Consider the following 18167-nt stretch of genomic DNA (forward strand, 5'->3'; position numbering starts at 1 on the left):
CCCTTGTGCTGTAGTAAGCCAATCTGATTTTCAAGTTGCAGGGGTTTGTCCTCACCTATTTGGGCTCTGCTGTTAAGCAGTTGTGAAACAAGAGCCCGTGACAGCCTTTTGAAAAGTGTTTGACTAAATGCCAATATTTATTGACTTTTCTTTCTCTGCAGAACGTATTTTGATAATATAGTTGCAATAGATTCTCTACTTGAACATATAATGGTAAGTTGTCTTCTTCACTTCCAAGTTTATTAGTCTTAGTTATAAAAGTCCTTCTTTCCTTGTAGTAAGATAAAACATTATTAAGATACATGAGCTGTTTATAATGGACACGAAATTCAAACACTATTAATATCTCTGCACGGAAGAAGGTGTCAAAGGTCAGCTTAATTTTTTTCATTGTTGCAAAAAGTTTGTTTCACAGCTTTCGTAAGTAATGAAACATGACTGTCTCTGAACTAAATAGCTACTATTGTGTTTTAGAGAAGGTTTGAAAATTGTAACAGAAAGGCTTCTGTTTTACTTTTTATTTCAGCTTATTGTATTTATTCTTTTTTCCTAAATTCAGTTTGGTACATACTGCGAAACACTCCTGAAAAAGTTACGATCTGTAGGAAGGACTAGAGTTCAAACATTACTCCTAGAGTGTTTGTTCCAGTTGCTGAATGAGATGTGCAAGACATGACATCCCTTTTGCTTTGCAAAAGTATTTACACCCATAACTAGAGTGACAGAGTCAGTCGATGTTTTATAAAAGCCACTAAAGCCAAGTCCCTTGAAGTAACTAATCAGTGAATTACAGTTCAGAAGCAGATTATTATTTTCTGAATCAATTTTGAATTCAGAATTATTCCTGAATAGTGTTTACAAATACATATGGGCTGGTTGTTCATAGCACATTTTGAGTGTTTGATACGTGAATTATGCTTTTTAGCTTTAGGCACGTTCGTTGTATGCTGCAGCTCTTTTTCCTGAGTATAAATCTTAAATCAGGTCTGTGATACTATTGTTTCAATTTACAGGTTCAAAAAGTTGCTCTCCAACAGTGCTCCAAAACTTGCTCCAATCTTCAAAGTGGTATTCTTAGCTAGACTATTCAAAGACAACAAACATAGAATGCAAGCAATATTAAAGTGGTTTTATTTAGAAACTTGAATTAGTAATGGAAAATATTCTGCAGTGTTTGTCTTATTCTAGTTAGTACACAGACAAGAATTCTGCACATAGGACACATTTCTGAACATTGACTTTTCCAGTTTAAATGAACTGCTTAAAAATAGCTTAACATTTAAAAGAACTGGTGTAATATAACATACGGCATTGAGAACAAATATTGATATTCTTCCCTGTTCTTCCCTATGAATAGAGGTCTGGTGGAAAACAGTTGGCAGTAAAATACACTTACTCTTTCTTCTTCTTTTCTAATGCTTGGCTGCTTCATGATTCTGCATTTTAACTTGCGTAGATGTTTCATACTCGGCTTCCTTTGTAAGCTGTAGCAGTTGGCTGTTTCTTGGGCCAATTAATTGAATTACATGTTTGCACATTTGTTGCCATTCTATGGGAATGTGATTTTATCATTATGTGGCTTATTCTGTGTCTCACAGTGAGAAAAGAGTGGAACTCAGTTTCACCTCACTACTTCTCCCTTTGGTGATTGCACTTACAGTTTGATTTGTTCATGTAATAATAAAGCGAAAAGTACATGGATTTTAGCATTCTTTTAATTTTTATTTTCATTAAAAACCCTTAGTGAAGTTAGTGGTATAAGGGTGTTTTTGAATATAGATGCAAGGAAGGGAAGCAGAAGTTCAAGTTGCCTTGCAAATTTTCTTACTGATACGCTTAAGTAGTTACAAGCAACCTACCCAAAAGGTGGTCACTGGCCTCACTGTTGAAAATGCAAAGCATACCTTTTGTACTGATATTCCCCTTCAGCCGCTGGTCTGGATTTGAGCTAGGGCTTTAGAGAAGTACAACTTTCTCATCCCATTAACTATTTCTGTCAATTACTAATGTTTAAGCAGTTATTTTTGAAAAGCATGAGTCGTGACCAAGGTAAGTTCTTGAGTCATATGCATTAGAACAAAAAAGTTTAATTGTATAAAATCAACACTGTGCTGTTGATTTTATAAAGAAATCTGATACAGTTTCTGAATAGGTGTAGAGAAGCGTTTACTGGACACCTTGTCCTTTGGCACAGTTTATATTCACTGTGTTTTAAGCAAAGGAATAAATGGTGAGTGGTTGAGATCTTGAAAGTTTTTAATGCTCTGAGTGGGAAATACTTCACAAAAATTACCTCTTAGCTTGCAGTCTCGTTGACTTTCTACTGCTCTGATAGAGCAAATGGAGTAGAAAGCAACAGAATCTTTCCAGCCACAGATTCTGTTGGTACGGGAGGGCCCTGCAAGTTTTGTAGAGTTGGTCTGGATGGTTTCTGTGCAGTTCCCATTACACAGCTCATATCACATGGGATTAGAGTCTCCCAGGTAATGATTTATCGTCTAATAGGTTTTCTCTGCGAAGGTCTAACAATTGTCTGTTTGCATTAATTGTTCTTTGTTTTTATTTTTGAAAGACTAGAGAGAAGGTGGGGAAGTTAATTCATTCATATGGAAGTCTTGAGACATGCCACCAACATGTATTGCACACCAAGATGTCAGCCTCTTTCTGTGGCTGAAAGACTAGATAGCTATTACATACCATTTTTAAAAGTTAAGCAAGATCCACCTCAGATCATGCTCTGCCATGCAGTAACTATACCTTCTGAGCAGATGAGAAGCGTAGAAGACATGTGAATTGGATAGAGCAGGTTCTTGAACCTGGCAATATGTCATCTTAAGTTAACACAGTGATCCTTGTTTGTCTTTGGTTCACTCTTTCCTCTTGTTCTCAGGAAGTCCCTCATATGTCCGAGAAACATTTCAGTGAAGAGCTGCTGTGTTCCTGAGACAAAATTCTGTTCTGACAATCAGTGCTGGCTGCAGTTAGTTTTTCTAAGATAAAACTAGCTGGTTCAAAGTATGATAGAGACTGTGCCAAGTCTATTGGTGTACTGTGGTACTTTCTTGACTATGGGAGGTACTTTGTGGGCTTTGACTAGTTCATGTAGAACTACTAAGTCTCAGCTTTTGTGCAAGAACTGTCCCTAGCATCAGGAGGGCGCAGCCATTTCCTAAACTGCTGCCTAGGGCAATCCATAATGACACTTCCGATCGTCCCTATTTGTTCACTGTTATTTATTACAGCCACATTTAGCTTTTTTAGTAACAAACACTAGCCTCTGTATTACGTTTGTCTTTGCTGGATATTCAGTACCAATGTATTTGCATTGAAGATAAAGACAAAAAGCCAAAAATGTTCTTAAGTCTTGCTATGCCCTCTCTATTTAAAAATTGCGTAAAGGTGAAAAATATCTAAACAGAGAGGGAGGAAAGGTACCATTTTGAAAAGCGTTCCTCGTGCTTGAAAAACAGTGCAATAGAAAAGCCTTTTTTATTTTAGCGAACATTCAAGCCTCTATTCCCACTTTTCTCAAAGAGAAGAACATTCTAATTTCAAAAAAAATACTGAATAAGAGACGCTTTCATTTTGATTTGTATCCTAAAAGATTGCTGTCAAGATTGATGCTGCTTGAAACAGATTTTCATACTGGATAATTTCTCAAAACTTCTATCTTCTAGGGACTTAACATTTTTATCAGATAAATGACTGAAGATAATCTAACTCACTCATGACCGTTACCTCTAGTTTTGTTTTTTGTCTACAGATATATGCAAAAAACCTGGTGAATGCAGATAGGTGTGCACTCTTCCAGGTTGACCACAAAAATAAGGAGCTGTATTCAGACCTTTTTGATATTGGAGAAGAAAATGATGGGAAACCTGTCTTCAAGAAGACCAAAGAAATAAGGTAAGAATAGCTAGCAGAAGAATGCATTTCATTATAACTACGGATGTGCAGGCATTTTATTACCCAGTCTCTGTGCCTATCTGCAGGTACCCTGACAATATTTGTCATACTGTGATATCATTCCCACCAGGACCCGCCTCCAGAAGGTAGTACTTCTGGGAATGACATTGCAGTGCCATCGAAACAACGTCTCTGAAGCTATAACGTCACTCCTGGAAATGCCGTCTTCCGGAGGCGGTCCTTTTGGAAATCATGTTGGGAAAAAAACAGAGGTGTTCTGAGGTAGGTAAAGGTGCAGGTAAAGGTGCACCTAATCCGTAGTCTGCCAGTATGAGACGTTTTTTCCCAAGAGGGTTCCCAAGAGGAATTGAAATTTGTGCGATTCAAGCACATCCAAAGTAAGGAAATCACAATTTGTACTACTTACGGATGCATTAAGCATATGTAGAATTTAGTATGGACTGGTCATTGGTGTTGAAGATTTCAAGTCTGGTAATTTAGTTTTACTTTTTCTCATGTGAACTTAGAGTATTTTCAAACTTTTAGATAATTGTGGTTCTGCAGTATGCTTGAAGTGGTGAATTTGAAAATGTGTATGGGCTTATAATGCATGCTCAGGATTCTCTGCCTAAACTTGATGTGTATTTCTGCTTCGTGTCACAAGTACATAATTTTTACACATATGCACGTCTTTTTAAATTAAGAGCCGAAGCCACAAAGTAAATATAACACTTTTTACTTTTCAAAACCTATGAATCCTGAATAGACACAGATCAAATTTTTCAGAAACACAGGTTTTAAACCTGCAGCTTCTTTAAAAGAAATAAATGTATGACTAAATATCCTGCACTAAAATTTTGTTAAAATACTCAGCATAGATTTTCTCAGGATTTTTACAATTTCCTCCTTATACTTTTAAAGTTCTGGGCCAATATGAGATGTGATTCATGTCTTCGCTTAGACTCCTTTAGACAAACTTACTCCTACTTACTACATTGTGTGAGTGAGAATGGAAGGAGTCAAAATTGGTGCAATTTACATACTGACAAGCAAGGAGGTGGTGTAAATTAAAGAGGGTGGCCTGCTTTAACATGCACTTTCATATTCCTTCTTGACAATTGTTTTTCTTGCTTACATCTTTCTGTCTTCTCTGTATGAAAATTACTGAAATGTTGACTCTGAGTGCAAGGGTGTGAGCCATTTCACAGGTGCTGTATACCGAAAAAGAAGTACAACTTGAATATCTGTAAGAAAGTGACACTGAGTCAGTCAGTCATCAGGAAGGAGCCTTAAGTTGGTGTGGTGTACATATCATAAGCAGCAGAAGAAACTAACTTAAAATCAGGTGTGCAGGGTGAAATCCTGTCTGCTTTTTCACTGACTTCAGTGGGGGCAGGATACTACATGGTTACATTTAGATTTGAAAGTGTTCCACATGCCATTCTTTCTACTAATTTTTCTCCGCAAATTCTTTTGTGGTTGTATATTGTAACTGTTTTATGTCAAAAAATTGAAAATTATTTCATCGCAAGACAGGCTTTTTTTCTGATTCAGCCGGAGTATATTTGTTGTGGCGATTAAAGGATGCAATTAGTACAATTTTTTGCATGTCATGAGATGAAACAAGCTAGTTATTCTGAAGTGTCCATGGCAAATGCGTCTAATGTTTAGCTTTGAAATTTCCAGTGGTGTTTTTCCAAAGTTTATTTTACCAAATCCGCCTGCCTCTCCTGAAGAAACAAGCTCCATATTACCTGTGGTGTGTCTAAAGAAACAATAAGTATGTAAAAGCCATGATAAAAACAATAGTTTGTAAAGGTAAACACCAGTCTCACATTCGGTACAAATGTCATGTTTATTAGGCATAACCCACAGGGTTATTGAAGACTGAATTTTTGTCACTAACATGGTCATATCACGGCACCTTTTGTATTAAACTATGTAGTTATATAAAAAGTATTTTCAGAACATATCTATTAGTATGTGCTTTTTTATTTTATTGATTACTACCAGTTGTTGTCTTGTAAAATTTTTTTCTCCTAAAAGCATAAAAATGACGCTGGTTGGGAGCAAATGCCCGTTACCGTGCTCAAGACAGACTCCACTGGAGAAATGTTTTTCCAGGTAGCTCATATTGTGGCTAACACACATTTTTGTTTTTTGCAGATTTTCTATAGAAAAAGGAATAGCTGGTCAAGTGGCAAGAACAGGAGAAGTCCTTAACATCCCTGATGCCTATGCAGATCCACGCTTTAACAGGTAGGATGTTATTCGTGGGAGGGGAAGATAGCTTATTAAAACCCTTTACTTACATTTACTACTTGAATTTCGTATCAGGATGCATTCATGGAGCTGTTATCCTCTGATGAGGAGGCAGCATATAGATATCTATTTGAGTACTTTAGCCATCGGATACATTTTTATAATACAAATAAAAAGGTTTTTTTTTTTTTAATTAAATTGTGGTTTAACCCCAGCCAGCAACTAAGCACCATGTAACAGCTTGCTCAGTCCTCCCTGTCTGGTGGGATGGGGAAGAGAATTGAAGGAGGGGGGGAAAAAAAAAAAAAAAAGTAGTAAAACTCGTAGGTTGAGATAAGAACAGTTTAATAATTAAAATAAAATAATAATAAAATAATGGTAATGAAAAGGAAGATGACAAAAAAAAGAGAGAGAAATAAAACCCAAGAAAAGGCAAGTGGTGCACAGTGCACTTGCTCACCACCTGCTGACCGATGCCCAGCCAGTCCCCACACAGCAATCCACCCCCTTGGCCAACTCCCCCCAGTTTGGATACTGAGCATGAACATCCTATGGTATGGAATATCCCTTTGGCTAGTTCGGGTTGGCTGCCTGGCTATGCTCCCTCCCAGCTTCTTGTGCAGCTGCTCCCTGGCAGAGCACATGAAACTGAAAAATCCTTGACTTGGGTTAAGCACTGCTTAGCAACAATTAAAACATCAGTGTGTTATCAGTGTTATTCTCATACTAAATCCAAAACACAGCACTGTAACTGCTACTAGGAAGAAAATTAACTCTATCCCAGCCAAAACCAGGACAAAAAGATAAAGATAATGGAGAAAAATTGAGTTGCTTTTCCTGTTATGGAACTTCGCCCAGTTAAGTATACTGTTGCTGATTTTCTTTATTAACTTATTTCTTTAAATCTTAACAGTTTCAGGGGAGAAAAAAAAAAGTTCACTAACAAATAAGGTGCCTAAGTACCTGAATGTATTCTTTAATTTTATGAATAAGCTGACTGTACGTTTGAGGAAATACTAATTCTTTGTATTGCAAATGGAGATTAAAGGATTAAAAAGTTCTTTCTAAATATGATAGAGTAGATGGGAATAGTTGAGAGCTTTGGAGGTGAACTTCTTGCAGGTACTAATTACGCTACTTTAAAACTATTTAGTGTATTGTACATCAACATTTCCAAGAATCAAGGAATAGATATTCATTAATAACATTAACTCTTCTTTTTTTTTTTTTCCTTTCTCTTTTATGGCTCTCCAGAGAAGTAGACCTCTACACAGGCTACACAACCAGAAATATCCTGTGCATGCCTATTGTAAGCCGAGGAAGTGTTATAGGTGTTGTGCAGATGGTGAACAAAATAAGTGGAAGTGCCTTCTCTAAAACTGATGAGAACAACTTTAAAATGTTTGCAGTCTTTTGTGCTTTAGCCTTACACTGTGCTAATGTAAGTTTTATCTACAGTTTTGTAAGCTGTTGGTTATAACGGGAAGACTTAGAATCCTACTTAAGGATTTTGATGTTCCAGATTATTAAAGTGATTCATAAGTATGTTTCGTTGAATTAATGAGGAAACAGGAATCAATGCTTTCTTTGCTGAATAATTGTATTTTAAGAGGATGATAGGGATTCATTTGATGCTTTCCGAGATAATTGTACTCTGGATACATCAATTTTGTGCAGTTAAACTGAGAGAGCAAGTTCTGAAATATGAGTGATATCTGTCTGTCTTCTCTTTTCCATTAGAAAGTATGATTCTTATTTAGTTTTATAATTTCAGATCACATGTTTTACAGATTTAACTGGGGGATGGAGATGCTATGTATTCTCTCACCTCCATGTGCTTAATATTCAAAGATACCCATTTATACATTTATATGCTGTGCTGTATACTCATAATTATTCATGCTTCTAAATAAGAGTGGATAGCTATTCTTATTTTGAAACCATTTATCGTTGCAGAAATTACTGTTCCTGTAGGAAGCATAAGCAATTTAATGATCATTACTATATAAGTATTTAAGTATGATAAATAAGTATGAAGAATAAACTCTTCACTGTGAGGGTGGTAAGACACTGGAACCAGTTGCCCAGAGAAGCTGTGGCTACCTCCTCCCTGGCAGTGTCGAAGGCCAGGTTGGACGGGGCTTTAAGCAACCTGGTCTCGTGGAAGGTGTCCCTGCCCATGGCAGGGGGGGTTGGAACTAGATGATCTTGAAGGTCCCTTCCAACCCAAACCGTTCTGTGCTTCGATGAAGTACAAAAATGCAATAAATGCAATAAAAATGCAACGCGAAAGAAATGTGTCGTGTTCATAGCAGGTAAGATAACAATGCAATGCCAATTAAGCTGATGATTTATATTAAGCCATTTTACCAGCGTCATGCTGCCATATACTGAGGCAGGAAATTTTACTAACAATTACTTAAACTTATTCCACGTGATTCAAGGCAAGTAAAAGGCCTGCATATGAATGAAAGTTAGGAATATGCAGTCGCTCAATTATGTGCGAGTTCACTGTTTTTAGATGGTGAATGTTACCGTTCAGGGCACAGTGCTCCGGAGTATTATCTTTACTAGTAAAATTACTGTGTCCTCACTTGTTTACAGACCCTGCCACATCTGCCATAGCTGTCTGAACCTCTCAATAATTATTTTTCACAGCTATTGCGTAGTGATGTAGGTATGATAAACATCTCATGTACTTTTTACTGTGCTTAGGTAGCAGTTCTTTAATAGGTAGCATTGATAACTGAATTCTTGCAGTGGCACAAAATGTGAATTGTGCCCTGTTATCAGTTTTCTTTCTGTTAACATATTGCAAGGGACTGAGCTCTGTTTCTGACTCCTGAACTTTAATTCTTTTTCTTGAGAGAGCTCAGACGCAGTGAAAAATCAGCCAAGCCTTAGATGTTTACCCGAGTGAGTAGATGCAGAATGATGTGATAGAAGGCCTAGTTTTCCAGAAGTACTGAGTTTCATATGATCTGTCACTTTTCTAAAGTGTGAAGTTGAGCATCTGAAAGCACTAACGTTTCTGCAGATGTGTATTTTAAGAAAAAATGCTTGAATACAGGAAAGAAATGTTTTTTCCTTTATAAAAATTTCACATGAATGAATGACTTCCCTTTTTCAGATGTACCACAGAATTCGCCATTCAGAGTGTATTTACCGTGTAACGATGGAGAAACTATCCTACCACAGTGTTTGTACAGCAGAAGAGTGGCAAAACCTCATGCACTGTACACTGCCTCCACATATTTATAAAGAAATTGAACTGTAAGTGTTTTTCTCATAGAATGACAGTTGCATCTTGTATGAGTCTGTGAAAAAGACGATTTTTTTGTTGGTGGTTTCCCCCCAACATGGAGGGTTTTGTAGGATGCACTTTTGTTATTGAACTATCCCAAAATCACAGGGGTTTATCTCTGGCTTTCTTAGTTGTATTTAATGACCTATGAACAAAATTTATCTGTCAGAGATGTAAAATAATACCTACTCAGAATGGAAGCTTTTTCCTCAGACATGAGTAGCCACAGTAGTTGCTTTAAACATTAGTTCATGTCTACGGATTGTAGAGATGAGCTTTCTTTCTGATAGTCCCGAGTCACCACCAACTCAGAGCCACAGAGGAGGCTGAGCTGGAACAGCAGTGGTTAAGACCAAATGCATGATCTCATCCCCTTGTATATATTTTAGAATAAAAGATTCAGCTCGTTCCTGAGATTTTCTGGATTGTGTGTTTTTTGCTTTTGGGTTGAGGGTGTTGGGGTTTGGGGTTGGTGGTTTTTGGTGTGTGTGTTCTGTGCATCTGCTTGTGTTGCTTGAAGGATGGGAAAAAGGATACAGATCTCCAAACTTCTGAAGGTAATTCAGGGTTAGGAATCCCAGGTGCTAGATTTTAGAGTTGCGGCCTAAATTTGGAGGAAGACATCCTGTCCAGCCTCTTAGGCTTTCTTTGAAATAATTCAGTGGCTTTCAGCTCTCAAGGATCTGCTGTGTGCTGAAGATGTACCTTGATCTGTATTTTATCAGTCAGTCTCCATTCAGTGATAACACCAGGAGTCATCTCATTTTTGTAGTCACTGTTTCTGGCCCAGGACAATAAGTTCTACTGTAGTGACCAGGTGCCCAAAATCAGAACTCTTATGATATTGAGTCACAAAATCTGTCTTTGGTAACCTAATCCTCAGAGCTCACTCACTCCTGTCAGGCGTTGAGCATTGTAGCTGTGAGCAAGCAAAGTATGCAAGTGTATGCTTAAACAGGGGCTGCGTACAGTCAAAGTTCATTACATGCTGAAGTGATTTGCTTGAAAGCCAGAGTATTAGCAGCTTGCAGGATTACACCCCGATAGAGGCTTATTCTTTGCAATACAATTTCTGGTGCTTTGTTAGGCAGTATTATATAACCCACCTTCTCAGCAAAAATGAATTTTATTTGCAAAGATGACAGGTTTCATTCTAAATTATATTAACATCCTCTAGTTCAAGCAATCTGAATACATTTCACCATTTTCCAGGCAATTCAGCTGCCTTCAGCTCTCTCGCACCTGCTGTGCTGTTCAGTATTCTGTGTATGTACAAGTGTGTAGCTAGGTTCAGTGGAAAGTAGTTAGAAGACTTGCAGCACAGTAGGCGTGGGGAAAGGGGTTAATTAATAATCGAAGGCCAAACAGTTCTGCTGAGTGGGTCCCTAATATTTGGCCTGAATGTTGATGTGTGGAGAGGGGAGAAGTCCTCAGCTGATGAAACATAAAAAATGCAGTATTAAATGTTTGATTCCTGAGGTTTGGGCTTAATTTCTATTAGCCAGTAAAAGTTGATTTTTTTTTTTTTCTTTTCCTCTATCAAAATTAGAGTGAGTTTTATTTGTGACAGAAATTATTGGAAAAAAAAAAACAAAAAAACCCAATAAATATATTATTAGAGACACCATCTTTAGAATTCCTGGGAGTAAAGTTTGGAATATTTTAGGAGTGCCTGTAAAACTTTCATCATCCCTGTAGTACAAAGATTCTTAAGCAATGGGTTCTTAAATAAAGATTTCTCTTTCTATTAACTAAACAAAGCCACAGGCTAGCAGTTGAACTCGATGATCTTAAGGGTCTTTTCCAACCTAAATGATTCCATGATTCTATAAGAATAGTTCCATTGACCTTAACTTACATCGCTGGAAAATATAGCCTGTAAAGTCAGTTTTACGTGTATATTCAGAAACAAGATACACGTTACCTAGTCGTTTTCACTTGCTTTTAGCAAGAATGAAAAGGTGTTTGTCCTTACTAAGCTGAAACTTTCTTCTTAGATACCACTTTGATATCAGCCCATATGAGGATGTCTGGCCTGCCATTTTTGTCTACATGGTTCACCAGTCCTGTGGGACAGCCTGGTATGAAGTACATGATTTATTGCTTTAATTGCATTATTTTGTGTTTGTTTATTGGGAAATGTTGAGATAATTATTTTCTAATTCAAGGTCTTATTTTCTTTGGAGTTTGTTTCTTATGTCTGGTTTGTACAGAGCTGTAATAAGCAGGCTGGATTTCTTGTCCCAGCTTCTTAGTCTTCAGTTAATAAAATTTGGAAACAGCCAGGTAAAAGGACTCATGATATCATCCAAACAGTTGTCCTCCCAATATATAGAAGTATTGTTTGGTTCTGAGATGAGATTGCTTTCCAGACAGAAGATGGTGAAGATATTAAAGGCATTCTTTGTCAAAAAGGAGAGAAGGTCCAGAATAGTGATTTTTTCAGATATATAGTTGCTGAAATTAGTAACATGTGGTTAAAATAATCCAAGGTTAGATCTTATCTTGCTAAATAAATGAGTTATTTGCATCGTGCATTAATTATGGAAAATTTTCAAATGAACTGTTTCATTTATTGTCCTTTCTCTCAGTGTCCATTATCATTACTAAGATTAGTAGTCTCTTGGCTAAGTATGTCCCATTGCTGAAAGAAGGGAGCTGCTCTGAATTATGGAAAAATCTACAGGTGGGCAGTTGAAAGGGGAAATATCTCCCTCCAAAAAGGAGCAACATTTGGGAAACATTTGCTGGTGACTTTAATCTTAGTAACTGGGTGAATCTCCATGCCCTCAAAGCATACAGTCAAACCTGAGGGTCTTTCTCATGTCTTCTTCAATACTGCAAAGTGGGTGGCTGTTCTAAACATATTTCTTTGATGCCTAGTGTAGCTAGCTTGTTTCTGTTCCTGACTGAATGGCTGTGGATGCAGGATGGGGTTCAGATTTTCAACTAACTTCTGTTCTTTCCCCCCTCTGTCTCCCAGTCTCTTTCAAAGTGTAACTTTGACGGTAAAGAATTGATATCTACTTGATGCTTTTCAAATGATTCTCAGTTTACACGTATAGAGTTAAAGAAACAAAAGTGGGGAAGATATTTGAAAAGGAGGCTGTTGGGACTGAACTTGTATTTAATTTCTGAAAGAACAAAACTTAACCCTCTGAAACGAGTACAGCTATTTTAAGACTAAAATTTGATTTTTAATATATTGAGGAGTAAGGTTGTGCCTTCAAGTATACACCTATGTAATGTATAACTGTCCTGTCCAGGGAGAATTTTGAAGAAAAATCTATGATAATCACTACATTTTCTTTGCTCTTATGAAGAAATAATCTTTTAATGCTTTAATCGAGAATATGAAATACAGCAGTGGAGGAAGTAATAGTAGTCTACATTGATATAATTGATAATGATTTTCCCTCTGGCTATAACTGTACTATCCTGTAGTAACCATTGAGTTGATATTGGATATAGATGGAAGTGACTGTTGTGATATTCTGAATTATGATGTACTATTTGAAACAGTAGTTCTAACAATTGTTGGAGAGCTGTATGACTTAACTCCTAAAACCTAAGGCTTTTTTGAAAGAGAGTATGTCTCCATTTTACTAACGTAAGACTAAGGCTGAGAAGAATAATTACCTTGTTCAGTGCACAACCATAGTAATACGTTTTTCTGTCTAACTGGCTCTATATAGTAAATGTGTTTATATTTTCACATGTAGGTCAGAGAATTCAGCTCTGTTTTCTCAGCCCACATGTACTGCAAAACTAGAACATTAATACTGCTTCCCCGAGATACCCAAGACATTATCAAAAGTGGAACTTAAAAAAGTCAAACCACAGTGACAGGGGAAAAAAATGAGAATAAAGGAAAACTGATAATCAGGAAAATAAATTAATGTCTGAAGGAGTGGTGCCACAGCCAGGGCTCCGGCTACTGGGATCATGGGACTCACTTTGAGAAAGCTGGTCTCCTGGGGGCTGATGGGGTACATCTCTCAGAGAAGGGGGAGAACATCTTTGGACAAAGGCTAGCCAGTCTAGTAAGGAGGGCCCTGGATTTGCTGGGGGATGGGATCCTCAATCCACCCCACTTCAAGGCCAGTGCTGAAAATAGATGCCGTGACCTCGGAGATGGATCACAGGCCAGCGAGCGAGCACAGGAAGTGCAAGACAATGAATTCCAGCCATTAAGCGTTCCAGCTGGTAAGTCAGCTTCCATGGGGGACCCACTTAAGTGCCTCTGTGCAAACACATGGAGCATGGAGAACAAACAAGAGGAATTAGAGATGTGTGCACATCTACAAGGCTATGATGTTATAGGCATCACTGAGACATGGTGGAATAGCTGCTATGAATGGACTGTAGGATTAGATGGGTATAGGCTTTTTAGGAAAGACAGGCAGGGCAGAAGAGGAGGGGCTGTTGCCCTTTATGTCAAGGACCAGCTGGAGTCCTTGGAGCTTGGCCTGGGGATGGATGAGGAGTTGACCGAGAGTTTATGGGTCAGGGTTAGAGGAAAGGCAGAGGAAGGTGATATCATAGTGAAGATCTGCTGCAGGCCACCTGACCAGGATGATCGAGCCCTCTATAGATAGATAGGAGCGGCTTCACATTCACAAGCCCTGGTCCTCATGGAGGACTTCAGTCACCTGGATATCTGTTGGAAGGAAGGCTCAACAGGGCACCAGCAATCCAGGAGGTTCCTGGAATGCGTTGATGACAATTTCCTTCTCCAGGTGTTAGAGGAATGGATGAGAAGGAGTGCCATGCTGGACCTTGTTCTCATCAACAAGGAGGGGCTGGTGGCTAACATGAAGCTCAAGGGAAGCCTTGGCTGCAGTGACCATGAAATGTTAGAATTCAAGATCCTCAGGGCAACAAGGAGGGTGCACAGCAAGCTCACTGCCCTGGACTTCAAGAGAGCAGACTTTGACCTCTTCAGGGATCTGCTTAGTGGAGTACCATGAGATGAAACCCTGAAGGGGAGAGGGGCCCAAGAAAGCTGGTCTGTATTCAAGGACCACCTCCTCCGAGTTCAGGAGCAATGCGTCCCAAAAAAAGAGGAAGGCAGGCAAGAATGCCAGGAGGCCTGTGTGGATGAACAAGGAACTCCTGGACACAGTGAAAGACTAAAAGAGAAGTTACAGAAAGCGGAAGAAAGGACAGAGAGAGACTGGGAAGAATACAAAGAATTTGTCTGAGCAGCCAGGGATCAGGTAAGGAAAGCTAAAGCCCAGATAGAGTTAAATATGGCCAGGGACATCAAAGGTAACATGAAAAACTTTTATAGGTATGTCAGTGATAAAAGGAAGTCTAGGGAAGCTGTGGGCCCTCTCCGGAAGGAAACAGAAGTACTGGTCACAAGGGATATGGAGAAAGCTGAAGTTCTCAATGACTTCTTTGCTTTACTGACAAGGGCTTCAGTCCAAGTTGCAGAAGCCGAAGGCGGGGACTGGGAGAAGGAAGATCTGCCCACTGTAGGTGAAGATCAGGTTTGTGACTATCTAAATAACCTCAAGGTGTACAAGTCTGTGGGACCTGGTGAGATCCATCCACAGGTCCGAGAGGACTAGCAGACCAAGTTACTAGGCCACTTTCCATCGTATTTGAGAAGTCATGGCAGTCTGGTGAAGTGCCCACTGGCTGGAAAAGGGGAAAAATCACCCCCATTTTCAAAAACGGAAAAAAGGAAGACCCGGGCAACTACAGGCTGGTCAGTCTCACCTCTGTGCCTGGCAAGATCATGGAGCAGATCATCCTGAAGGCTCTGCTATGGCACATGGACAGTGTGGCGGCAACCAACGTGGATTCACCAAGGGAAAATCCTGCCTGGTGAATCTGATGGTCTTTTATAATGGAGTTAGAGCATCAGCTGACAAGGGAAGAGCAGCTATCATCAATGTCATCTATCTGGACTTGTGCAAAGCCTTCGACGCTGTCCCACACAACATCCTGGTCTCCAAATTGGAAAGACGTGGATTTGACAGATGGACCACTCAGTGGATAAGGAATTGGCTGAAAGGTCGCACACTCAAAGAGTTGCAGTCAATGGCTTGATATCTGGATGGAGACCAGTGACAAGTGGTGTTCCTCAGGGACCGGTACTGTGACTGGTGCTATTTAACATCTTTGTCGGCAACAAGGACAGTGGTATTGAGTGCACCCTCAGCAAGTTTGCTGATGACATCAAGTTGTGTGGTGAGGTCGACACACTGGAGGGAAGGCAGGCCATCCAGAGGGACCTTGACAGGCTTGAGAGGTGGGGCCAGACCACCCTCACGAAGTTCAACAAGGCCAATTGTAAGGTCCTGCACCTGGCTCAAGGCAATTCCAAGCACAGATACAGGCCGGGCAATTAGTGGATTGAGAGCAGTCGTGGGGAGAAGGACTTAGGGGTGCTGGTGGATGAATAGTTGGACATGATCCAGCAACGTGTGCTCACAGCCCAGAAAGCCAATCGCATCCTGGGCTGCATCAAAAGATGTGCGGCTAGCAGGTCGAGGGAGGTGATTCTCCCCCTCTACTGTGCTCTCATGAGACCCCACCTGGAATACTGCATCCACCTCTGGGGCCCCCAGCACAAGAAAGACATGGAGCTATTGGAGTGAGTCCAGAGGAGGGTTACCAAGATGGTCAGAGGGTTGGAACACCTTTCCTACGAGGACAGGCTGAGAGAGTTCGATTTGTTCAGCCTGGAAAAGAGAAGGCTCTGGGAAGACCTTATAGCAGCCTTCCAGCACCTGAAGGGGGCCTATAAGAAGGCTGGGAAGGGACATTTTACAAGGGCCTGCAGTGATAGGACGAGGGGTAATGGTTGGAAACTGGGAGAGGGCAGGTTTAGACTGGATACAAGGAAGAAGTTCTTCACCCTGCGGGTAGTGAGGCACTGACACAGGTTGCCTAAGGAAGTTGTGGATGCTCCATCCCTGACAGTATTCAGGACCAGGCTGGATGGAGCCTTGAGCAACCTGGTCTAGTGGGAGGTTTCCCTGCTGTGGCAGGGGGGTTGGAAGTAGATAATCTTTGAGGTCGCTTCCAACTCAAACCATTCTTTGATTCTATGATCTGTTTATGAGGGAAAAAGGCAGTGACTTGAGACTCTGGCATCTTCAGTTCAGTTCTGGACTCAAGTGTGATACTCCATTTTCACCCCGGGCAGCTCGGATTAGGTACTTTAGAAAATTTTATCTGATATCTAATCTGTTTCTGAATTTCCTATCTGTACACAAAAAGTATTCAGCTTTCCTTTCAAAGGAACATCACTAGATAAAATCTGTTCAAGATTGTGGAGGGCTCTGGTAGTACAATATACCTCGGTACAGAACAACTCTCTCGGAGGTGTTTTTGTTGAGTACATGAGCCAAACCTAACAATTACTTTTTTATTGCTTTTTATTATTACCTTAGTGAAAATGCTCTTGATCATAAATTCATTTTGCTTGTCTATATTACTAGCAAAAAATACAAAAAAATCTTTAAGAAATAATCCCTTAAATGATATAGATTTGAGGCATTTTCATGGTTGACTGGCAATTACTTCACAAAATATTTGGCAAAAAATGAATAAACAGTGAAATGTGAATTTCTGTTTATTTGGCTAAACTGGAAAAGAGTCTTAGTCTTGGAAGAAATAAAGTCGTCTTTTCACAATGTCAGTATGGAGCATTTCAACCTCTTATTCAAAACAACTTTGGCGTTTTGGTGTTTGAAATTTTAATTTAAACAGGATTATTTCTTCTTTGTCATTTGCTTAAAAAAAACACGTAATTTTCTGTTCTGCTTACAAATGATGTTTTCAAGTTGTCCATTAGATGCATATTTTCACTGTTTGGCAGGTTGAATAGATAATGTTTTAAAGAAACTGCACTTTAAGTTTCTGGGAGCAGGAAAGGTTATGCAGTTGTGTTGCCTGAGCTGGGTAGCTTGACTTATGTTCTAGAACTTTACAGATTAAACTAAGGCCATTGCCAGGTATCCATGTTCCTCTGTTCTTGCCAAAACTTGAATGACTCTTGTAATCAATGAGTCATCTGCAATGAGAGTCAATCCTAGCAAGAGGAGTAGATCAAAGAACATCTTTTCTCTGCTGTTTATTTTTTTTCCCATTCCTATTGCTTGTCTCTGACCAAATTAATTTCTTTCTAGCTTTGAACTTGAAAAGCTCTGCCGATTTACTATGTCTGTAAAGAAGAACTATCGCCGTGTGCCCTACCACAACTGGAAGCATGCAGTTACCGTTGCACATTGCATGTATGCCATACTTCAGAATAACCAAGGGCTTTTCACTGATTTAGAGGTAGGTGAAATGATCGTATCAGTTACTAGACCTTATCAAAGGTATATCAGCCATCATAGAAATACATTTTCTATATTGGAGTTTTGCTGTCAGCTTGGGCAGAGTGTTTATAAAGGTCCCTGTAGAGGAATAGGTGTGTGTAGAAAGCTTGAGGAAGGAGAATTACTCAGAGTCCTAATCCTAGTGTTTCCTTTGCATGTTTCAGGACTGCCCACTGAAGAAGCATTAGCAGATTTGCTATACGTCCATGTCCACATTTTCAGATTCTCCTTGCCCACAGTCTATTTTAATTATTTAAGTAACTGTCAGATCTGTAGTGAGGGGGGGGGAACACCCTTGATCTTGAACACTGTGGGGTCCGGTAGATTTGAATAGGAGGTCAAGGGAGAAGGACTTG

At 39.3% G+C, this 18167-nt stretch overlaps 1 protein-coding gene across 1 annotated transcript in view; it reads left to right on the forward strand.

Moving 5' to 3' along the window:
- PDE10A (phosphodiesterase 10A) overlaps positions 1 to 18167 on the forward strand; it is a 193279-nt gene that overhangs the window by 153360 nt on the left and 21752 nt on the right. The window contains exons 10-16 of the mRNA XM_086461062.1: positions 162 to 213; positions 3764 to 3906; positions 6073 to 6165; positions 7423 to 7609; positions 9299 to 9441; positions 11470 to 11553; positions 17620 to 17770. Coding sequence (XP_086317188.1) covers positions 162 to 213; positions 3764 to 3906; positions 6073 to 6165; positions 7423 to 7609; positions 9299 to 9441; positions 11470 to 11553; positions 17620 to 17770 — 853 coding nt within the window. The remainder of the gene's footprint in view (positions 1 to 161; positions 214 to 3763; positions 3907 to 6072; positions 6166 to 7422; positions 7610 to 9298; positions 9442 to 11469; positions 11554 to 17619; positions 17771 to 18167) is intronic.

This window comes from Leptosomus discolor, chromosome 2 (assembly GCF_034619465.1).
Source record: "Leptosomus discolor isolate bLepDis1 chromosome 2, bLepDis1.hap2, whole genome shotgun sequence".
In the NCBI taxonomy this organism is placed as follows: Eukaryota; Metazoa; Chordata; class Aves; order Leptosomiformes; family Leptosomidae; genus Leptosomus; species Leptosomus discolor.